This window comes from Oncorhynchus tshawytscha, linkage group LG10 (genome assembly GCF_018296145.1).
Source record: "Oncorhynchus tshawytscha isolate Ot180627B linkage group LG10, Otsh_v2.0, whole genome shotgun sequence".
In the NCBI taxonomy this organism is placed as follows: Eukaryota; Metazoa; Chordata; class Actinopteri; order Salmoniformes; family Salmonidae; genus Oncorhynchus; species Oncorhynchus tshawytscha.
The window spans coordinates 13406667-13432937 of NC_056438.1; the positions used below are offsets into that span (position 1 = coordinate 13406667).

The following is a 26271-nucleotide window of genomic DNA, read 5'->3' on the forward strand; positions in this document are numbered from 1 at the left end:
TTAACAAAAAAACAGAGCAAACTAGAATGCTATTTGGCCCTACACAGAGAGTACACAGCGGCAGAATACCTGACCACTGTGACTGACCCAAAATTAAGGAAAGCTTTGACTATGTACAGACTCAGCGAGCATAGCCTTGCTATTGAGAAAGGCCGCCGTAGGCAGACATGGCTCTCAAGAGAAGACAGGCTATGTGCTCACTGCCCACAAAATGAGGTGGAAACTGAGCTGCACTTCCTAACCTCCTGCCCAATGTATGACCATATCAGAGAGACATATTTCCCTCAGATTACACAGATCCACAAAGAATTCAAAAACAAATCCAATTTTGAAAAACTCCCATATCTACTGGGTGAAATTCCACAGTGTGCCATCAAAGCAGCAAGATTTGTGACCTGTTGCCATGAGAAAAGGGCAACCAGTGAAGAACACGCACCATTGTAAATACAACCCATATCTATGCTTATTTATTTTATCTTGTGTCCTTTACCATTTGTACATTGTTAAAACACTGTATATATATATATATATATATATAATATGACATTTGTAATGTCTTTATTGTTTTGAAACTTCTGTATGTGTGATGTCTACTGTTAATTTTTATTGTTTATTTCACTTTATATATTATCTACCTCACTTGCTTTGGCAATGTTAACACATGTTTCCCATGCCAATAAAGCCCTTGAATTGAATTGAATTGAATTGTATAGGAATAGAGAGAAAGATGATGGGAGGGAGCGAGATAGGAATAGAAGAGAGAGAAGGAGGGATGGATGGAGAGGGGATGGAGGAGAGAAACACATCAACCGTTGGTACAGAGACAACATCAGCAGTACACACACACAAAATATAATAATACGCACTAAAACAAACAGTAGGTGTACTGGCATACATGAGGGGTTAGTTTAGCTACATATAGGTGATTGACAGAGATATGTAAATATATGCAGACAAGTGCATACACAGTTCATAAACACACTATGGATTGAAAACCAATACCAAAGCAGTGATCAACAAGATGGACATGTAACACACACACAAACTGTTTCAGTGCAGTTCTTTTCTAACCCAGAACACAGGGATTTACATGGCTCCAGATTTCTAGACTAACATAACAGTTGATCAGTGGTTTTAGGTTTTACATTTGGACCCACACAGACTCAATCCCAAATCACACTCTATTCCCTATGTAGTACTCTTCCTAGTACACTACTTTGACCAGAGCCAAGTGGCGCACAATTTGAGACAGCAGAAGACACTACACAGAGATACAATGAACAGCACTATATAACCAGAGGGAAGAATATATGAGATCAAGACAAGTGAACAGATACATAGACAGACAACACTAGCTGTTTTCAATAAAGATCATTTCAAATGAGCAGATCGTGAAATTTGTATCAACTGGAAAATAATAAAGTTTAAAAAAAAGAAAGTGAGATGGGTGGGACCCAGAGGTTCAGTCGTACCACACACACACCTATTCAAACTCTTCATCAATGACCATCTCCTTCCATAACTCCTGTCTGATGAATAGTCTTATAGACCTGCTATAACCTCTGCAATGGAAACCAGAAAAAACACATTGAGTTAAATATAACAGCCTCAACATATCACATGACGACATGTAGGATAATATGGTAGGACATGGTCGGCCTCTCTCTCTCTCTCTTTTCAGAGGTCAGTGCAGCGCTCCTGCTTGCTGTAATGGTCGAACTGGCTCTTCCAATGCATCATGTAGGAGGACCAGCGATGGAACTCCACCTTCCACTGACGCTCGGCATCGTCTATGTTATCTGGGGAGGAAGAGAAAGTGAGGGAGGAGAAAGGGAGTGAGAGAGATATTACTACAAGTGAAAGACAGAGTTACCACTCTCACCCACAGATGGAATCACACACTATCAGTCAGAGAGGAACCCAGGGTGGGAGACCCTGTTTTTCTGACCAGAGGTCATAGGTTAGGGTCAGAGGATTACAGACATGTTTCACACAGATCTCTAACATTAACACATACTGACGAAGGAGGAGGGAATACTGACGATGGAGGAGGGAATACTGACGACGGAGGAGGGAATACTGACGACGGAGGAGGGAAAACTGACGACGGAGGAAGGAATACTGACGACGGAGGAGGGAATACTGAAGAAGGAGGAGGGAATACTGACGAAGGAGGAGGGAATACTGACGAAGGAGGAGGGAATACTGACGAAGGAGGAGGGAATACTGACTAAGGAGGAGGGAATACTGACGACGGAGGAGGGAATACTGACGACGGAGGAGGGAAAACTGACGACGGAGGAAGGAATACTGACGACGGAGGAGGGAATACTGAAGAAGGAGGAGGGAATACTGACGAAGGAGGAGGGAATACTGACGAAGGAGGAGGGAATACTGACGAAGGAGGAGGGAATACTGACTAAGGAGGAGGGAATACTGACGAAGGAGGAGGGAATACTGACAAAGGAGGAGGGAATACTGACGAAGGAGGAGGGAATACTGACGAAGGAGGAGGGAATACTGACGAAGGAGGAGGGAATACTGACGAAGGAGGAGGGAATACTGACGAAGGAGGAGGGAATACTGACTAAGGCGGAGGGAATACGGACGGAGGAGGGAATACTGAGGAAGGAGGAGGGAATACTGACTAAGGAGGAGGGAATACTGGAAGGCGGAGGGAATACTGACTAAGGTGGAGGGAATACTGACTAAGGAGGAGGGAATACTGACGAAGGAGCAGGGAATACTGACTAAGGCGGAGGGAATACTGACGACAGAGGAGGGAATACTGAGGAAGGAGGAGGGAATACTGACTAAGGAGGAGGGAATACTGACTAAGGCGGAGGGAATACTGACTAAGGCGGAGGGAATACTGACTAAGGCGGAGGGAATACTGACGACGGAGGAGGGAATACTGACTAAGGCGGAGGGAATACTGACGACGGAGGAGGGAATACTGACTAAGGAGGAGGGAATACTGACGAAGGAGGAGGGAATACTGACTAAGGAGGAGGGAATACTGATGAAGGAGGAGGGAATACTGACGAAGGAGGAGGGAATACTGACGAAGGAGGAGGGAATACTGACTAAGGCGGAGGGAATACTGACGACGGAGTAGGGAATACTGAGGAAGGAGGAGGGAATACTGACTAAGGAGGAGGGAATACTGACTAAGGCGGAGGGAATACTGACTAAGGTGGAGGGAATACTGACTAAGGCGGAGGGAATACTCTTTAAGGCGGAGGGAATACTGAATACTGACAAAGGCGGAGGGGAGGAGGGAATACTGACTAAGGCGGAGGGAATACTGACTAAGGCGGAGGGAATACTGACGACGGAGGAGGGAATACTGACTAAGGCGGAGGGAATACTGACTAAGGCGGAGGGAATACTGATTAAGGCGGAGGGAATACTGACTAAGGCGGAGGGAATACTGACTAAGGCGGAGGGAATACTGACAGAGGAGGGAATACTGACAGAGGAGGGAATACTGACTAAGGCGGAGGGAATACTGACAGAGGAGGGAATACTGACAGAGGAGGGAATACTGACTGATGTCATGCAATAAAATGCAAATGAATTACTTAAAAATCATACAATGTGACTTTCTGGATTTTTGTTTTAGATTCCGTCTCTCACAGTTGAAGTGTACCTATGATAAAAATTACAGACCTCTACATGCTTTGTAAGTAGGAAAACCTGCAAAATCGGCAGTGTATCAAATACTTGTTCTCCCCACTGTATAAGAGTTATAAATGAAAGATGATAGTTTGACTAGGATTGGTGTTAAAACAATTCTAATTAAATTATTAAATGAAATCATACTATACTTTAACCACAATGTATTTAAAAATGCATTGGTTTGTTATGAAAAATAATGCTGTTAAACATTCACATTTAAAGTATAACTTGTTAATGTATATAAACGAAGTGCATATAAATGTAACAATTCAAAACAAATACAATCTGAACGGTATAATAGAATATTGCACCATATCAAAGAAAAATAAGTAACAATGTGCAAAACTGCAGCATCCCAGTTAAAACATTAAACTGGTCCCTCTTTTCTCTCTCTTCTTTATTGCCATGTAATAACCAGCAGCACACAGCAATGCTGACCAGATTTTGCTTTTATGAGAGATTTGCATTCAGAAATGCAAGCTGCCTCACTTTCAAGGGGCTGATGCGGTTTCTTCTCTCAGTAATTATTTGTCCCGTTTTTGAGAAGACCCTCTCAGAGGGAACGGATGTGGCCACTATGCAGAGTCTCCCTGTCATGACTTTAGTAAGCAGTGGGTAGACAGAGGCCTTGTTCTTCCACCAGCTCAGATGATCTGCAGATCTTTGGAGGAGGGGCTCCTCCAATTAGGATCGGACCTCCATTATGGCATCTGCTGAGAGATTCCTTCATGTTGCATCCCCAGTTGCTCTCTCGTCAAACAGCATCCAAACAGCAGACGTTTGTGGCCCTACTGCTGGTGCTTCTGCTCCATCTGATCCCTCTTCTTCCTGTTGCCCTGGTGCCTGAACCAGCTGACTGCTGGGGCTGTCCCTCCCTCTTCTTCCTGTTGCCCTGGTGCCTGAGCCAGCTGACTGCTGGGGCTGTTCCTCCCTCTGATCCCTCTTCTTCCTGTTTCCCTGGTGCCTGAGGCAGCTGACTGCTGGGGCTGTTCCTCCCTCTGATCCCACTTCTTCCTGTTTCCCTGGTGCCTGAGCCAGCTGACTACTGGGCCTGTCCCTCCCTGCTGCTGAGGTTATTCTTTGAAGGGCCTTATCAATCACTCTGGCATCACTGAAGGCTAACTTCTTACGCCGGGGTCAAGTGCAGCGGTTTGTGATAGCATGTGATTATATTCCATTCTGTTGAACTTTCTGTCCATTGATGAACATAGGGTGTCCATTAACTCTGTCACATGTCCTGTGGTTACATTTGCTTCTCTCTGGCGGCTGGCTGTGATTCGCTGCAGACCCTTACACAGGAGTATCATTTTTGAGGCTGTCACATAGCTGAAAAGAGAGAACAGTAACTTATTAGTTCAGGTTCATGTTTTGTCTACTGATACTACATTCTCATCTACTGCTCATCTACATATATAATACTGGATTAAATAATGATGTAGTAATAACTGCTTACTGTACCTCTCTCCACTGATCTCCACAGTGACCTGCTCAAAGGGTTCCAGGACTCTGCACTCCTCCTCCACCACCTCCCATTCCTCTTGGGTCAGAGCATCAACAGGTGCATTGACAATGTCCAGGGTAGAGATGATGGCATCCTTTAACTTAAAAAACCGCCTCACCATATAAATTGGCAAACTGCAGTAGCTTTTTGGACTCTTTCCGCACTGAAGCCTGTGTGCTCTCGTACAGTTGTGGAATAAGTGATTTTAAAAGGGTTTTCCTGCTTGGAATTGTGCACATTGGATTTAGACTATTGCTATAATTTCTAAAACCTCTGTCCTCCACGATTGAAAATGACTGGAAATTGGTTGCAATCATTTTAGCCTTGTTTTGCTACAGACATAGACTTTGGCATTAACTGGTCCATAGAAGACTGTTGCTGTGGGTGGCAGATAAGGCCTACTTGACTGAGTGGATACATCTCCACGTGTGTAGGTGCTGGCTCCACCACTATCACTAGCAGGCTCGCTAGTTTCTCGAAGCTCTGCTACAGCTAGCTTCACAGTTGGGTGCACAGTTCGCATATGGCGGTGTAGGTTGTACATAGAACTGGCTTTATATAAGATTTTGTTTTGCAAATTATATACTGTGTTCTAACATTGTCTACATTATTCAAATGCATCCAAAAGCTACTGTGCTTCCGACTCATTTTCCAGCTGTTGTTTCCACAGCTGTCCTTCCTCTCTCTCCTGGGCTGCTAAGTGTGTGACTGTGAGTGAGTTGGCTCGGCCCTCCCTCACGCATCTTTGGTTCATTGGTTGACACTGTGTCTGATTGACAGAAACAACAGGTGAGGCTGTTAGTCTGAGCAGACAGTCAGAACGAATGTGTGCACGCTTGAGCATTTAGGCCTATATTATTTTATTTCCTTTTTTCGTTATTTTAATTAATTCATTCTATTCATTTAAATATTTCGAATATTCATATCTTTATTTTTAAAATATTTTTTATAAATAGATTTGTCTCTTCTGATATGCTGAACCTATTTGTCCCTGGAACTGTTATGTTCCCAACGTTCACATTTTGAACTGTTAAGAGAACCTATTTGTCCGGCTCTTCTACATTTTGAACTGTTATGTTCCTGAACCTATTTGTCCGGATCCTGTTCTACATTTTGAACTGTTATGTTCCTGAACCTATTTGTCCGGATCCTGTTCTACATTTTGAACTGTTATGTTCCTGAACCTATTTGTCCGGATCCTGTTCTACATTTTGAACTGTTATGTTCCTGAACCTATTTGTCCGGATCCTGTTCTACATTTTGAACTGTTATGTTCCTGAACCTATTTGTCCGGATCCTGTTCTACATTTTGAACTGTTATGTTCCTGAACCTATTTGATCCGGATCCTGTTCTACATTTTGAACTGTTATGTTCCTGAACCTATTTGTCCGGATCTGTTCTACATTTTGAACTGTTACTGAACCTATTTATCCTGTTCTACATTTTGAACTGTTATGTTCCTGAACCTATTTGTCCGGATCCTGTTCTACATTTTGAACTGTTATGTTCCTGAACCTATTTGATCCTGTTCTACATTTTGAACTGTTATGTTCCTGAACCTATTTGTCCGGATCCTTTACATTTTGAACTGTTATGTTCCTGAACCTATTTTCCGGATCCTGTTCTACATTTTGAACTGTTATGTTCCTGAACCTATTTGTCCGGATCCTGTTCTACATTTTGAACTGTTATGTTCCTGAACCTATTTGTCCGGATCCTGTTCTACATTTTGAACTGTTATGTTCCTGAATCCTGTTCTACATTTTGAACTGTTATGTTCCTGAACCTATTTGGATCCTGTTCTACATTTTGAACTGTTATGTTCCTGAACCTATTTGATCCGGATCCTGTTCTACATTTTGAACTGTTATGTTCCTGAACCTATTTGTCCGGATCATTTTGAACTGTTATGTTCCTGAACCTATTTGTCCGGATCCTGTTCTACATTTTGAACTGTTATGTTCCTGAAAATCCGGATCCTGTTCTACATTTTGAACTGTTATGTTCCTGAACCAATCCTGTTCTACATTTTGAACTGTTATAACCTATTTGTCCGGATCCTGTTCTACATTTTGAACTGTTATGTTCCTGAACCTATTTGTCCGGATCCTGTTCTACATTTTGAACTGTTATGTTCCTGAACCTATTTGTCGGATCCTGTTCTACATTTTGAACTGTTATGTTCCTGAACCTATTTGGCCGGATCCTGTTCTACCGGATCCTGTTCTACATTTTGAACTGTTATGTTCCTGAACCTATTTATAAAAAACATTTTGAACTGTTATGTTCCTGAACCTATTTGATCCGGATCCTGTTCTACATTTTGAACTGTTATGTTCCTGAACCTATTTGTCCGGATCCCTACATTTTGAACTGTTATGTACCTGAACCTATTTGAAGTAGATTTTCAGCCCGGGCCTAATGCGTTTAAAAAAGATCACATTTTTCACAACTTTTTGTTCAACTTCTGTAAATGCCTCTACTCTAATGCTCTATGCCACTACGCAAACGCAATGATATGCATGCAATGCTTTATTATAAAGGTGATTTATCTTTCTCATGCATTCTGGTACCTCCGAACTCCTCAGGTCACCCCCCTCGCGCACTCACTTTTTGTGCCCCACATCCCGATTTACAAATTAACCACTGGATGTAACATCTGGTTCCCAAGAATGTGTGCATGGCATTTAGATGCCAGAGCTAACCTAAAATCTATGACATCATTGTCCTATACTTCTTCATCCAATCTGACTCTGGGTCAGTTTAGCAGGGAGGCGATTAGCTATAGTTCGCAATACTGACCACGAACAAAGTTCCACTGCAAAACTAAACAATCTACACCATCTCACCCCCTCCCCCCTCACTCGCCCCTTCTCTCTCTCCCCGCCCGCCCCCCTCCTCACCTGTCTCAGTTCTTTTTATAGTTCTATCAGTCAGTTGAGTATTTTTCTCTGCAAAAGACAGTTAGCTACACAGAGCTCCCTCAGAATATTCATGAACCCTCTGTATAAATCAGTTGAATATGTACTTGCAGCCCAATAATTAATTCAATAATGAATATGCGTGTGTAACCCTCTTACCGGTGATATTGAGGAGGCGTGGCAGAAAGCGGTTCCAGAATGCACACAGCTGGTTCCGCAGGCCCTTGTGGATCTTCAGAGATTCTGTGTTCAGCCCCACGTGTTTTTGCTCACTGTTGGTGAACTGCGGCCACCTCTGCCTGCTATCCACACTGCCGTCAAAATTGATGTTGGGGTTACTGGAGAGAGAGGTGGAAGGAAGGAGTCAGAGAGAGAGGAAGAGAGATATGCCCCTCTCTCTCTCTCCCACTCCCCCCTCTTTCTCGCTCTCTCCCCCCTCTCTCTCGCTCTCTCCCTCTCTGTATTCACCCGCTCTCTCTCTCTATCCCACCCTCCCTCCCTCTCTCTCTCTCTCTCTCTCTCTCTCTCTCTCTCTCTCTCCATTACCCGGTGCGTGCGAAGTTAGCCCAGTATCTCATCATGCGTCGGCTCAGTTTCTCCTCCTCGGCTGTGTAGTTGAGTCTCTTCTCCAGTGGCATGCCGAACACAAACTCTATCTCGTAACCATGGATAACGCCCATCCACCCAGGCCACGCCAGGTTAGACGCACGGTGGTGAAACAGGTACAGGTACACTCAGGTACAGGTACACCTATAGAGTTTGGGGTAGAGCATACAATAAAATAGGACACCAGAATGAATCCATGACCAAGATGGCTGCCTAGAGCTATGCAGGACTATGACATCAACCACTCTGGTGTATTATACTTCATATCTGTAACAGGCAAACAGGTACACTCCACCTGGGATCAATGGAGGCATAGGAGAGGCAATGGTAGAGCATGGTGCTCGTAACACCAGAGTAGTGGGTTTGATTCCTGGTACCACTCATACGTCAAATGTATGCACGCATGGCTGTAAGTCGCTTTGGATAAAAACGTCTGCTAAATGGCATATATTATATCATAACACAGGACTTTGAGTTAGACTTTTTGTTTGAACAACATCAATTACATTATGAGTGAAATAGTTTTCCTTCCAAAAAATGGCAATTAAGCATGTTAAAAAAAGCATCTTTCTGTGTTGGAATGGAGTGGGCGTATAGATACACACGGCGAGGCGTGGCTTAACGTGACCATGCCCCCGAGGAGGGTACAGACACAGGTTACTCCCTTCACTCCCATGTTACATTTCTTAGGCTACTCCCTTCACTCCCATGTTACATTTCTTAGGCTACTCCCTTCACTCCCATGTTACATTTCTTTGGCTACTCCCTTCACTCCCATGTTACATTTCTTAGGTTACTCCCTTCACTCCCATGTTAAATTTCTTAGGTTACTCCCTTCACTCCCATGTTAAATTTCTTAGGTTACTTCCTTCACTCCCATGTTAAATTTACTACTTTACTCATAACCCAACAATGTCTGAATTATTATTTTTTGATCATTCGATTAACATTTTGTACATGATTGGTTGGTCATTTTTAAGATACTTTCATGTCGTCTTTTAAATCAACAAACTACATCACACCTAAAAACACTGATTCTAACCGTAAAAATGTTAGCGTGAACAGATGTATATTCCATGCGACAGTCTGTCACGATTATCAGCCAAAGAGCCAATTCCAATGGACTTTCTTCAGCTAGTTAAGGATAGCTGACTAACCCTGCTTTCATAGATGCCGACAAGCTGCTGCGTACTGTTTTGTTTGAACAATAGCAGGAGAAATGACAGCCAAATTAAGTTTCATCAACTGCCCGAGGACCAGGTTAGACGAACCTCATGGTTTCAGGCTATACAACGCAATGACGATGGAAAGCTGTGGGCTCCGGTTACTCAATACATTAGTTTCGAAGCACTTCATTCACGGTAAGTCGCTAGCTAATACTTGTTTGTATCTACCTAGCTATGTGTATTGCCTGTGAAACCCTGGAGATTCTACCATGTAGGTGTAGATATCACCATAGTCTACCAAGGTTGTCTCCCAAGCTGGTCTCCAGCAAGATGAAAGGACATGTAGTCAAGCCAACAAGAATCAACTTTTCTAGATACCTAGACTGCAGGCAAAGACAGGAAGCAGTTACGCGGCATGTCTAAGACTAGCAAATTAGATCCAGATTCATTTCTCTCACTAGACTGCCAGCTAATGTCAGTTAACCGGCGAAAAAGATAGCGGTAAACAAACAGGGACGTAAGTATAATGTGACAGTTTTACTGTCAGTGTTAGCAGGTCAGTATAATGTGACAGTTTTACTGTCAGTGTTAGCAGGTCAGTATAATGTGACAGATTTACTGTCAGTATAATGTGACAGTTTTTACTGTCAGTATAATGTGACAGTTTTACTGTCAGTGTTAGCAGGTCAGTATAATGTGACAGATTTACTGTCAGTATAATGTGACAGTTTTTACTGTCAGTATAATGTGACAGTTTTACTGTCAGCATAATGTGACAGTTTTACTGTCAGCATAATGTGACAGTTTTACTGTCAGTATAAGTATAATTTGACAGTTTTACTGTCAGTGTTAGCAGGTCAGTGTAATGTGACAGTTTTACTGTCAGTGTTAGCAGGTCAGTGTAATGTGACAGTTTTACTGTCAGTGTTAGCAGGTCAGTATAATGTGACAGTTTTACTGTCAGTGTTAGCAGGTCAGTATAATGTGACAGTTTTACTGTCAGTATAATGTGACAGTTTTACTGTCAGTATAATGTGACAGTTTTACTGTCAGTATAATGTGACAGTTTTACTGTCAGTATAATGTGACAGTTTTACCGTCAGTATAATGTGACAGTTTTACTGTCAATATAATGTGACAGTTTTACTGTCAGTGTTAGCAGGTCAGTATAATGTGACAGTTTTACTGTCAGTGTTAGCAGGTCAGTATAATGTGACAGTTTTACTGTCAGTGTTAGCAGGTCAGTATAATGTGACAGTTTTACTGTCAGTATAATGTGACAGCTTTACTGTCAGTGTTAGCACTGTCAGGTCAGTACAGTTTTACTAATGTGACAGTATAATGTGACAGTTTTACTGTCAGTATAATGTGACAGTTTTACTGTCAGTATAATGTGACAGTTTTACTGTCAGTATAATGTGACAGTTTTACTGTCAGTATAATGTGACAGTTTTACTGTCAGTATAATGTGACAGTTTTACTGTCAGTATAATGTGACAGTTTTACTGTCAGTATAATGTGACAGTTTTACTGTCAGTATAATGTGACAGTTTTACTGTCAGTATAATGTGACAGTTTTACTGTCAGTGTTAGCAGGTCAGTATAATGTGACAGTTTTACTGTCAGTGTTGACAGGTCAGTATAATGTGACAGTTTTACTGTCAGTATAATGTGACAGTTTTACTGTCAGTATAATGGGACAGTTTTACTGTCAGTATAATGTGACAGTTTAACTGTCAGTATAATGTGACAGTTTTACTGTCAGTGTTAGCAGGTCAGTATAATGTGACAGTTTTACTGTCAGTATAATGTGACAGTTTTACTGTCAGTGTTAGCAGGTCAGTATAATGTGACAGTTTTACTGTCAGTATAATGTGACAGTTTTACTGTCAGTGTTAGCAGGTCAGTATAATGTGACAGTTTTACTGTCAGTATAATGTGACAGTTTTACTGTCAGTGTTAATGTGACAGTTTTACTGTCAGTATAATGTGACAGTTTTACTGTCAGTGTTATGTGACAGGTCAGTATAATGTGACAGTTTTACTGTCATGTGTTTTACTGTCAGTATAATGTCAGTTTTACTGTATAATGTGACAGTTTTACTGTCAGTGTTAGCAGGTCAGTATAATGTGACAGTTTTACTGTCAGTGTTGTGACAGTTTTACTGTCAGTATAATGTGACAGTTTTACTGTCAGTATAATGTTAGACAGTTTTACTGTCAGTATAATGTGACAGACTGTCAGTATAATGTTTTACTGTCAGTGTTAGCAGGTCAGTATAATGTGACATGTGACAGTTTTACTGTCAGTGACAGTTTTACTGTCAGTGTTAGCAGGTCAGTATAATGTGACAGTTTTACTGTCAGTTTAATGTGTCAGTTTAGCAGGTCAGTATAATGTGACAGTTTTCACTGTCAGTATAATGTGACAGTTTTGTCTGTCAGTGTATAATGTGACAGTTTTACTGTCAGTGTTAGCAGGTCAGTATAATGTGACAGTTTTACTGTCTGTCAGTATAATGTGACAGTTTTACTGTCAGTATAATGTGACAGTTTTACTGTCTGTAGCAGGTCAGTATAATGTGACAGTTTTACTGTCAGTATAATGTATAATGTGACAGACAGTTTTACTGTCAGTATAATGTGACAGTCAGTTTACTGTCAGTATAATGTGACAGTTTTACTGTCAGTGTTAGCAGGTCAGTATAATGTGACAGTTTTACTGTCAGTGTTAGCATACGTATCATGCAAATAATTTGTTGTTGTGACAGCCAAGTGTGTGAATAACAATGTGTGACGCTGCTGAAAACGTTTATTGAAATGATATAAGTGTCAGTAGTTTATTTAGGATGATGCCAAATCTAGTCTAATTACATGGGATTACTCTACTCGGGGGCGTGGTCACCTTAAGTCAAGCCGGTATCAAAAATATTCTACACCGTTAAAAAAAATTCTACACCGGTATCAATGTGAGTAGTTGAGGGTTAAAAAATGCTAAAATTCTCACATTTTTGCTTTGCCACAAATAAGAGTATAGGATGAGCCAACAACATTATTTGGGTATGAGTTAACAGAATTTGAACATTTAAAAGTAAGATTTTCACTGAACAGTTACTTTAAAAACCAACCAGACATTAAACAACATACTTGAAAAAACATTTGTGAACAATTCTTACTTTGTGAGTTCCCGTCCTTGGTCATGGCCCCAGCGTTGCCCGCCTGTTGTCCATTGTTGGCACCCAGGTTAGACTGGAGCTGGGAGTAGGTCCTGGCAAACTGCTGCAGGGGGTAGATGACATTATGGTCTCCGACCACGTCATCCAGGGAGTCTCGGTTCTTCATTGTTCTCATCGAACCAGTCAGTGTACTGTAACACAAAACTTTATTAGACTGGTATTCAAACCGGAGACCTTGATACAACACAACTTTATTAGACTGGTATTCAAACCGGAGACCTTGATACAACACAACTTTATTAGACTGGTATTCAAACCGGAGACCTTGATACAACACAACTTTATTAGACTGGTATTCAAACCGGAGACCTTGATACAACACAACTTTATTAGACTGGTATTCAAACCGGAGACCTTGATACAACACAACTTTATTAGACTGGTATTCAAACCGGAGACCTTGATACAACACAACTTTATTAGACTGGTATTCAAACCGGGGACCTTGATACAACACAACTTTATTAGACTGGTGTTCAAACCGGGGACCTTGATACAACACAACTTTATTAGACTGGTATTCAAACTGGGGACCTTGATACAACACAACTTTATTAGACTACTTGATTCACTAATCACATACATCCAGCAACCCTCAAGGTGCCAGATCAATATCCGCTTTTTTACAGAGCCCGGCTTAACCCGGGTTTCTAACCAGCAACCTTTTGGCTACAGGTCCAGCTCCTTATCCTGCTGGTCCGCCTACCTGCAGCACCACAGCCTCCTGGCCGATTTCGTTGGCGTGCGGGACACTCAGCTTCACGCTCTCCACGAAGTCCTCATGGGAGATCAATGACTCGTTGTCCTATGGAGGGCCAATGAAAGATTAGGGTGCAATTGTATTAGTGTCATTGGAACGCACACACACACACACAAAATATAATAATATGCACTAAAACAAACAGTAGGTGTACTGGCATACATGATTGGTCCTTTAAACCTTCTGTATATAACATATTGTATGTATGTATATTGTTCTGTATAACATATAGTATGCATGTATATTGTTCTGTATGTAACATATTGTATGTATATTGTACTGTATGTAACATATTGTATGTATGTATATTGTTCTGTATGTAACATATTGTATGTATGTATATTGTTCTGTATGTAACATATTGTATGTATGTATGTTGTTCTGTATGTAACATATTGTTCTGTATGTAACATATTGTATGTATGTATATTGTTCTGTATGTAACATATTGTATGTATGTATATTGTTCTGTATGTAACATATTGTATGTATGTATATTGTTCTGTATGTAACATATTGTTCTGTATGTAACATATTGTTCTGTATGTAACATATTGTATGTGTATTGTTCTGTATGTAACATATTGTATGTATGTATATTGTTCTGTATGTAACATATTGTATGTATATTGTTCTGTATGTAACATATTGTATGTATGTATATTGTTCTGTATGTAACATATTGTATGTATATTGTTCTGTATGTAACATATTGTATGTATGTATATTGTTCTGTATGTAACATATTGTATGTATGTAACATATATTGTTCTGTATGTAACATATTGTATGTATGTATTGTTCTGTATGTAACATATTGTATGTTCTGTATGTAACATATTGTATGTATGTATATTGTTCTGTATGTAACATATTGTATGTATGTATATTGTTCTGTATGTATATTGTATATTGTTCTGTATGTAACATATTGTTCTGTATTGTAACATATTGTATGTATGTATTGTTGTTCTGTATGTAATGTATATTGTTCTGTATATTGTTCTGTATGTAACATATTGTATGTATGTATATTGTTCTGTATGTAACATATTGTATGTATGTATATTGTTCTGTATGTATACATATTGTTCTGTATGTAACATATTGTATGTATATTGTTCTGTATGTAACATATTGTATGTATGTATTGTTCTGTATGTAACATATTGTATGTATATTGTTCTGTATGTAACATATTGTATGTATATTGTTCTGTATGTAACATATTGTATGTATATTGTTCTGTATGTAACATATTGTATGTATATTATTTCTGTATTGTAACATATTGTATATTGTTCTGTATGTAATTGTATATTGTTCTGTATGTAACATATTGTTGTGTATTGTTGTATGTAACATATTGTATGTGTATTGTTCTGTATGTAACATATTGTATGTGTATTGTTCTGTATGTAACATATTGTATGTAACATATTGTATGTGTATTGTTCTGTATGTAACATATTGTATGTGTATTGTTCTGTATGTAACATATTGTATGTATATTGTTCTGTATGTAACATATTGTATGTATGTATATTGTTCTGTATGTAACATATTGTATGTATGTATATTGTTCTGTATGTAACATATTGTATGTATGTATATTGTTCTGTATGTAACATATTGTTCTGTATGTAACATATTGTTCTGTATGTAATTGTATGTGTATATTGTATGTATGTATATTGTTCTGTATGTAACATATTGTATGTATGTATGTTGTTCTGTATGTAACATATTGTATGTATGTATATTGTTCTGTATGTAACATATTGTATATTGTTCTGTATGTAACATATTGTATGTATGTATATTGTTCTGTATGTAACATATTGTATATTGTTCTGTATGTAACATATTGTATGTGTATTGTTCTGTATGTAACATATTGTATATTGTTCTGTATGTAACATATTGTTCTGTATGTAACATATTGTATATTGTTCTGTATGTAACATATTGTATGTATGTAACATATTGTTCTGTATGTAACATATTGTATGTATGTATATTGTTCTGTATGTAACATATTGTATGTATGTATATTGTTCTGTATGTAACATATTGTTCTGTATGTAACATATTGTTCTGTATGTAACATATTGTATGTATGTATATTGTTCTGTATGTAACATATTGTATGTATGTATATTGTTCTGTATGTAACATATTGTATGTATGTATATTGTTCTGTATGTAACATATTGTTCTGTATGTAACATATTGTTCTGTATGTAACATATTGTTCTGTATGTAACATATTGTATGTATGTATATTGTTCTGTATGTAACATATTGTATGTATGTATGTTGTTCTGTATGTAACATATTGTTCTGTATGTAACATATTGTATGTATGTATATTGTTCTGTATGTAACATATTGTATGTATGTATATTGTTCTGTATGTAACATATTGTATGTATGTATATTGTTCTGTATGTAACATATTGTATGTATGTATATTGTTCTGTATGTAACATATTGTATGTATGTATATTGTTCTGTATGTAACATATTGTATGTATGTATATTGTTCTGTATGTAACATATTGTATGTATATTGTTCTGTATGTAACATATTGTATGTGTATTGTTCTGTATGTAACATATTGTATGTGTATTGTTCTGTATGTAACATATTGTATGTGTATTGTTCTGTATGTAACATATTGTATGTGTATTGTTCTGTATGTAACATATTGTATGTGTATTGTTCTGTATGTAACATATTGTATGTATATTGTTCTGTATGTAACATATTGTATGTGTATTGTTCTGTATGTAACATATTGTATGTATGTATATTGTTCTGTATGTAACATATTGTATGTATATTGTTCTGTATGTAACATATTGTATGTATGTATATTGTTCTGTATGTAACATATTGTATGTATGTATATTGTTCTGTATGTAACATATTGTTCTGTATGTAACATATTGTTCTGTATGTAACATATTGTTCTGTATGTAACATATGTTCTGTATGTATGTATATTGTTCTGTATGTAACATATTGTATGTATGTATATTGTTCTGTATGTAACATATTGTATGTGTATTGTTCTGTATGTAACATATTGTATGTATATTGTTCTGTATGTAACATATTGTATGTATATTGTTCCCTATGTAACATATTGTATGTATATTGTTCTGTATGTAACATATTGTATGTATATTGTTCTGTATGTAACATATTGTTCTGTATGTAACATATTGTTCTGTATGTAACATATTGTTCTGTATGTAACATATTGTATGTATATTGTTCTGTATGTAACATATTGTATGTATATTGTTCTGTATGTAACATATTGTATGTATATTGTTCCCTATGTAACATATTGTATGTATATTGTTCTGTATGTAACATATTGTATGTATATTGTTCTGTATGTAACATATTGTATGTATATTGTTCTGTATGTAACATATTGTATGTATATTGTTCTGTATGTAACATATTGTATGTATATTGTTCTGTATGTAACATATTGTATGTATATTGTTCCCTATGTAACATATAGCCTGGAAAATAAATACATGCGACTCTGGATGACAACATAGTGATGGTTGTTTCCAACATTAGGGAGGTTTCCTAAAGAATTGAAATCCGCTTTGTGTTTTGTTCCGTGAAACGATACTAATGAATATCGAGATACTGGTATCGTCATGGCCCAAACACACACACACACACACACACACACACACACACACACACACACACACACACACACACACACACACACACACACACACACACACACACACACACACACACACACACACACACACCTTGCTGAAGCCGGGGCTCCGTAGAGGAGGAAGAAGGAGCCCTCATCCTGGTTGACTCCCAGCAGGATTTGGGTGTCTTTGATGTTGCCTGATGACAACATGGCCTCTGGGTTGTCAGGAAGGACCACACCATCGATGACCGGCACGAAGGACAAACGGAAGATGGCCGACCATGGCATGACCTGGGAAAAAAAGGTAAATAATATCAAATAAACCATAGGGACCCTATTCACTAGAACTGTACTACTTATTCATGATCAAATATAAATGTCAACACAAAACCTTGACTCTTTATTTCTCTATTTAGCCTAATTTAGAACACATTCCTCCAATATGTAAAATATAAATGTCAAATTAAGTGTAAATGCACACATAAACAAACATTTTATAGTAAAATAAACATATATACACACACAAAGGTAAACATAAATGCAAAGCTTTATACAAAATGTTAAGCTTTGTGTAAAACGGAAATATTAAAAGGTAAAACATGAATTTCAAACTTTCCGTAAGATGTAAAAATGTACGTAACACATCAATGTCAATGACCTGCCACTCCTGGTCGATGAGGTCCTGGGGGGGCTTGTTACGGAGACAGTCCACCAGCTCTGTGTCGTTACCCCCAGAGGGACAGCCCACCAGTTTCCCCAACATGGCAGCTCTCCGCTGGGCTTCAGCGGGCGTAACAGTGGCCCAGGGACAGTTGGGGACTCCACTCTGGAGGATGGCTCGGGTGAAGGTGGGGCGGCTGTCTGGAGACAGGAGGTGTATTCCCACAGAGACTGCTCCTGCACTCTCCCCAAAGATGGTCACCTACGAGTAGTAGTAGTTCATAATATTAATATTGAATTTGTAGAGAGCATCTCCCAAGCACGCAGGCATGAACGCACACACACAAACTCTTTGTTATCATTACCTGCTTGGGGTTACCCCCGAAGATATGTATGTTATTCTGGATCCACTGGAGGGCCATACGTTGGTCTAGGAGCCCCACATTCCCAGGGGCATCCGAAGAGCCAGGAAGAGCCAGGAAACCAAAGGCCCCGACACGGTAGTTCATGGACACCACCACCACCTTCTCAGAGTGGGCCAGGTAACGTCCATCATACACATCCAGGGACGAGGAGCCACTGTAGAACAATACAAAACAATATAACATTATTGTCCATATGTTACATGGAACAATGGAACTTTGTCTCTGGATAGAGAGCACGTTGTCTTTTGTTCATTTATCAATCAGATATCACACACACCAAGCACCCCTGGATGAGAGCATGTTATGCCTTGCACAAGGGCACAATTGTAGTTAAGGGATTGTTGTTAGGATGTGAACCCAGAAGCCCTCTAGTTGCAAGATCAAACCCTCCAGTTACGGGGCCATCTGCTTAGCACACTGGGCTACCTACCTGTAGAAGCCTCCACCGTAGATCCACACCATCACGGTGAGGTTGTGAGGTCTGGGGGAGGTTGGTACCCAGACGTTGAGGTATAGGCAGTCCTCACTCATCTCCCTGTTGGAATCAGATCAAATCAAACTGGATTTAGTGAACATTGTGGCCTTGCTAGCTACCATCACAACTGGTATAATTTAAAATACATTTAAAATCACAAAACACATTTTACCGTAAAATAATGAAAGGAAGTAAAAGAGAATAAATAACATGAAAACCAAACGTCCCAAATGGCCCCGTTTCCTACATAGTGCACTACATGGACAAGTTCTGGCCTGGTTTAGATCTTATCTGTCGGAAAGATATCAGTTTGTCTCTGTGAATGGCTTGTCCTCTGACAAATCAACTGTACATTTCGATCATCCTATTTTTCCAACTTAATTGAGGAAAATCAGAACAATCCGAAATGTCTTTTTGATACTGTGGCAAAGCTAACTAAAAAGCAGCATTCCCCAAGTGAGGATGGCTTTCACTTCAGCAGTAATAAATTCATGAACCTCTTTGAGGAAAAAATCATGATTATTAGAAAGCAAATTATGGACTCCTCTTTAAATCTGTGCATTCCTTCAAAGCTCAGTTGTCCTGAGTCTGCACAACTCTGCCAGGACCTAGGATCAAGAGAGACACAAGTGTTTTAGTACTATATCTCTTGACACAATGATGAAAATAATCATGGCCTCTAAACCTTCAAGCTCCACCCACACAGACAGCATCGTGAAGAAGGCGCAGCAGCGCCTCTTCAACCTCATGAGGTTGAAGAAATTCGGCTTGTCACCAAAAGCACTCACAAACTTCTACAGATGCACAATCGAGAGCATCCTGTCGGGCTGTATCACCGCCTGGTACGGCCACTGCTCCGCCCACAACCGTAGGCTCTCCAGAGGGTAGTGAGGTCTGTACAACGCATCACCGGGGGCAAACTACCTGCCCTCCAGGACACCTACACCACCCGATGTCACAGGAAGGCCATAAAGATCATCAAGGACAACAACCACCCGAGCCACTGCCTGTTCACCCCGCTATCATCCAGAAGGCGAGGTCAGTACAGGTGCATCAAAGCTGGGACCGAGAGACTGAAAAACAGCTTCTATCTCAAGGCCATCAGACTGTTAAACAGCCACCACTAACATTGAGTGGCTGCTGCCAACACACTGACTCAACTCCAGCCACTTTAATAATGGGAATTGATGTGAAATTATGTAAAATATATCACTAGCCACTTTAAACAATGCTACCTAATATAATGTTTACATACCCTACATTATTCATCTCATATGTATACGTATATACTGTACTCTATATCATCTACTGCATCTTTATGTAATACATGTATCACTAGCCACTTTAACTATGCCACTTTGTTTACATACTCATCTCATATGTATATACTGCACTCAATACCATCTACTGTATCTTGCCTATGCCGCTCTGTACCATCACTCATTCATATATCTTTATGTACATATTCTTTATCCCCTTACACTTGTGTCTATAAGGTAGTAGTTTTGGAATTGTTAGCTAGATTACTTGCTGGTTATTACTGCATTGTTGGAACTAGAAGCACAAGCATTTCGCTACACTCGCATTAACATCTGCTAACCATGTGTATGTGACAAATAACATTTGATTTGATTTGATTTTCTATCCACCAGATGTATACAAAACACTAAAAGTGGCAGTAATAAAGCCTCTCTTGAAAAAGCCAAACCTTGATCCAGAAAATATAAAAAACTATCGGCCTATATCGAATCTTCCATTCCTCTCAAATTTTTTAGAAAAGGCTGTTGCGCAGCAACTCACTGCCTTCCTGAAGGCAAACAATGTATACGAAATGCTTCAGTCTGGTTTTAGACCCCATCATAGCACTGAGACTGCACTTGTGAAGGTGGTAAATTACCTTTTAATGGCATCAGACCGAGGCTCTGTATCTGTCCTCGTGCTCCTAGACCTTAGTGCTGCTTTTGATACCATCGATCACCACATTCTTTTGGAGAGATTGTAAACCCAAATTGGTCTACAGGGACAAGTTCTGGCCTGGTTTAGATCTTATCTGTCGGAAAGATATCAGTTTGTCTCTGTGAATGGCTTGTCCTCTGACAAATCAACTGTACATTTCGGTGTTCCTCAAGGTTCCGTTTTAGGACCACTATTGTTTTCACTATATATTTTAGCTCTTGGGGATGTCATTCGAAAACATAATGTTAACTTTCACTACTATGCGGATGACACACAGCTGTACATTTCAATGAAACATGGTGAAGACCCAAAATTGCCCTCGCTAGAAGCCTGTGTTTCAGACATAAGGAAGTGGATGGCTGCAAACTTTCTACTTTTAAACTCTGAAAAAACAGAGATGCTTGTTGTAGGTCTCAAGAAACAAAGAGATCTTCTGTTGAATCTGACAATTAATCTTAATGGTTTACAGTCGTCTCAAATAAAACTGTGAAGGGCCTCGGCGTTACTCTGGACCCTGATCTCTCTTTTGACGAACATCTTTGTCCAAAAATTACGCAGAAAAATTAATCCATGCTTTTGTTACTTCTAGGTTAGACTACTGCAATGCTCTACTTTCCGGCTACCTGGATAAAGCACTAAATAAACTTCAGTTAGTGCTAAATACAGCTGCTAGAATCCTGACTACAACCAAATAATTTGATCATATTACACCAGTGCTAGCCTCCCTACACTGGCTTCCTGTCAAGGCAAGGACTGATTTCAAGGTTTTACTGCTAACCTACAAAGCATTACATGGGCTTGCTCCTACCTATCTCTCTGATTTGGTCCTGCCGTACATATCTACATGTACGCTACAGTTACAAGACGCAGGCCTCCTAATTGTCCCTAGAATTTCTAAGCAAACAGCTAAAGGTAGGGCTTTCTCCTATAGAGCTAAATTTTTATGGAATGGTCTGCCTACCCATGTAAGAGACGCAAACTCGGTCTCAACCTTTAAGTCTTTACTGAAGACTCATCTCTTCAGTGGGTCATGTGATTGAGTGTAGTCTGGGCCAGGAGTGTGAAGGTGAACGGAAAGGCCTCTAACCCTATTACAGGGGCTGAGTCACTGGCTTACTGGTGCTCTTTCATTCCGTCCCTAGGAAGGGTGCGTCACTTGAGTGGGTTGAGTCACTGATGTGATCTTCCTGTCTGGGTTGGCACCCCCCTTGGGTTGTGCCGTGGTGGAGATCTTTGTGGGCTATACTCGGCCTTGTCTCAGGATGGTAAGTTGGTGGTTGAAGATATCCCTCTAGTGGTGTGGGGGCTGTGCTTTGGCAAAGTGGGTGGGGTTATATCATTCCTGTTTGGCCCTGTCCGGGGGTATCATCGCATGGGGCCACAGTGTCTCCTGACCCCTCCTGTCTCAGCCGCCAGTATTTATTCTGCAGTAGTTTATGTGTCGGGGGGCTAGGGTCAGTTTGTTATATCTGGAGTACTTCTCCTGTCTTATCCAGTTTCCTGTGTGAATTTAAGTATGCTCTCTCTAATTCTCTCTTTCTCTCTTTCTTTCTCTCTCTCGGAGGACCTGAGCCCTAGGACCATGCCTCAGGACTACCTGGCATGATGACTCCTTGCTGTCCCCAGTCCACCTGGCCATGCTGCTGCTCCAGTTTCAACTGTTCTGCCTGCGGCTATGGAATCCTGACCTGTTCACCGGACGTGCTACCTGTCCCAGACCTATTATTTGACCATGCTGGTCATTTATGAATATTTGAACATCTTGGCCATGTTCTGTTATAATCTCCACCCAGCACAGCCAGAAGAGGACTGGCCACCCCTCATAGCCTGGTTCCTCTCTAGGTTTCTTGCTAGGTTTTGGACTTTCTAGGGAGTTTTTCCTAGCCAACGTGCTTCAACACCTGCATTGCTTGCTGTTTGGGGTTTTAGGCTGGGTTCCTGTACAGCACTTTGAGATATCAGCTGATGTACGAAGGGCTATATAAATAAATTTGATTTTGATTTGATTTTGAACAGTCCTAAGAGCCCTAGTCAAAAGTAGTGCACTAAATAGGGAATATAGTGCATTTAGGGACGCACACAACAAGAGGATGTCTTAAACAATCAACCAGTTAGGGTTCCACATCTCAGAACCCTGGAAAATTTCAAAGTAAATGTAAACCTGTTCGGGTTCCACATCTCAGATCCTTGGAACCCGGGGAAAGAGGTGTCAACGAACTGATAGCAGGCGTTGGGGTAGGAGCTAGCGTCGAACACTCCCGACCACGGCTTCTTTGGCTCCGCCTTACAGAAGCGCTTCTTGCCCAGCGGGGGCTCGGCGAATGGGATGCCGAGGAAAGCAGTCACGTGACTCCTGTCGGGCGTCGGTAGGCGGATGCCGCGTAAGCTTCCTGCCCGCGTTGTCACGATGAGTTCCGGAGAGTCGCTCTGGGAACAAGAGAGTGGGGCGAGGAGCGAGAGGAAGACGGTGGAGGTCTTCATGATGTTGTTGTTTTCTGTGTTGTTTACTTCCTGGTTCTGGTAGTCAGAAGTTTGTGGTCTCTGTTCTGTCTGGAGTCCCTCAGATCTAGATAAAGAGAAATAGAAAAAGAGGAAGAAAGAATGAAAGATAAATATAGATATATGGAAAAAGGGAGAGAGTGAGGCTTGGAAAAAGAGGGGCATGATAGGGATTTACTAAGCGACTGCGTGAGGTTGGCTTTAAAAAGACAAGGGAAAGGAAATAACTTGAAGCAATATTCAATATTGAAGGAAGACATGACACTATAGGAGTCAAATTAATCAGACTAACTCAGCTGATATGGAGGCAAGGATCTCTAAAACACACACACATGAAGTTGTAAGTTGTTGTTTAGGATTTGCGATATGTGGTTGCCATAGCGACATGATTAGTTTGGGATGCATTTACATTTATAACTGTCACTTTAGTGTTAGTTTCCTTACATTTATAACTCACTTTAGTGTTAGTTTCCATACATTTATAACTGTCACTTTAGTGTTAGTTTCCTTACATTTATAACTCACTTTAGTGTTAGTTTCCATACATTTATAACTGTCACTTTAGTGTTAGTTTCCTTACATTTATAACTCACGTTAGTGTTAGTTTCCATACATTTAGTGTTAGTTTCCTTACATTTATAACTGTCACTTTAGTGTTAGTTTCCATACATTTAGTGTTAGTTTCCATACATTTATAACTGTCACTTTAGTGTTAGTTTCCTTACATTTATAACTGTCACTTTAGTGTTAGTTTCCTTACATTTATAACTGTCACTTTAGTGTTAGTTCCCATACATTTATAACTGTCACTTTAGTGTTAGTTTCCATACATTTATAACTGTCACTTTAGTGTTAGTTTCCATACATTTATAACTTTAGTGTTAGTTTCCATACATTTATAACTGTCACTTTAGTGTTAGTTTCCATACATTTATAACTGTCACTTTAGTGTTAGTTTCCATACATTTATAACTGTCACTTTAGTGTTAGTTTCCTTACATTTATAACTGTTACTTTAGTGTTAGTTTCCTTACATTTATAACTGTTACTTTAGTGTTAGTTTCCATACATTTATAACTGTCACTTTAGTGTTAGTTTCCTTACATTTATAACTGTTACTTTAGTGTTAGTTTCCATACATTTATAACTGTCACTTTAGTGTTAGTTTCATTTATAACATACATTTATAACTGTCACTTTAGTGTTAGTTTCCTTACATTTATAACTGTCACTTTAGTGTTAGTTTCCTTACATTTATAACTGTCACTTTAGTGTTAGTTTCCTTACATTTATAACTGTTACTTTAGTGTTAGTTTCCATACATTTATAACTGTCACTTTAGTGTTAGTTTCCATACATTTATAACTGTCACTTTAGTGTTAGTTTCATACATTTATACATTTATAACTGTCACTTTAGTGTTAGTTTCCATACATTTATAACTGTCACTTTAGTGTTAGTTTCCATACATTTATAACTGTCACTTTAGTGTTAGTTTCCATACATTTATAACTGTCACTTTAGTGTTAGTTTCCTTACATTTATAACTGTCACTTTAGTGTTAGTTTCCTTACATTTATAACTGTCACTTTAGTGTTAGTTTCCATACATTTATAACTGTCACTTTAGTGTTAGTTTCCATACATTTATAACTGTCACTTTAGTGTTAGTTTCCTTACATTTATAACTGTCACTTTAGTGTTAGTTTCCTTACATTTATAACTGTCACTTTAGTGTTAGTTTCCATACATTTATAACTGTCACTTTAGTGTTAGTTTCCATACATTTATAACTGTCACTTTAGTGTTAGTTTCCATACATTTATAACTGTCACTTTAGTGTTAGTTTCCATACATTTATAACTGTTACTTTAGTGTTAGTTTCCTTACATTTATAACTGTCACTTTAGTGTTAGTTTCCATACATTTATAACTGTCACTTTAGTGTTAGTTTCCATACATTTATAACTGTCACTTTAGTGTTAGTTTCCTTACATTTATAACTGTTACTTTAGTGTTAGTTTCCATACATTTATAACTGTCACTTTAGTGTTAGTTTCCTTACATTTATAACTGTCACTTTAGTGTTAGTTTCCATACATTTATAACTGTTACTTTAGTGTTAGTTTATACATTTATTCACTTTAGTGTTAGTTTTATTTAACTGTCACTTTAGTGTTAGTTTCCATACATTTATAACTGTCACTTTAGTGTTAGTTTCCATACATTTATAACTGTCACTTTAGTGTTAGTTTCCTTACATTTATAACTGTCACTTTAGTGTTAGTTTCCATACATTTATAACTGTCACTTTAGTGTTAGTTTCCTTACATTTATAACTGTCACTTTAGTGTTAGTTTCCTTACATTTATAACTGTCACTTTAGTGTTAGTTTCCTTACATTTATAGTTTTTACATTTATAGCTGTTACTTTAGTGTTAGTTTCCATACATTTATAACTGTTACTTTAGTGTTAGTTTCCATACATTTATAACTGTTACTTTAGTGTTAGTTTCCTTACATTTATAACTGTTACTTTAGTGTTAGTTTCCATACATTTATAACTGTTACTTTAGTGTTAGTTTCCATACATTTATAACTGTTACTTTAGTGTTAGTTTCCTTACATTTATAACTGTCACTTTAGTGTTAGTTTCATACATTTATACATTTATAACTGTTCAC

General features: G+C 39.0%; 1 protein-coding gene across 1 annotated transcript; it reads right to left on the bottom strand.

The window, feature by feature from the left end:
- Nucleotides 1–1320: 1320 nt before the first annotated feature.
- Nucleotides 1321–23570, bottom strand: LOC112260959 (acetylcholinesterase-like). The gene is given in 11 exon segments (XM_042329327.1): nt 1321–1799; nt 8264–8442; nt 8651–8837; nt 13044–13216; nt 13218–13243; nt 13819–13917; nt 17679–17864; nt 18232–18495; nt 18599–18812; nt 19089–19193; nt 23251–23570. Coding segments are annotated over 11 exon segments (1875 nt in total). The 3' UTR covers nt 1321–1677.
- Nucleotides 23571–26271: the final 2701 nt, after the last annotated feature.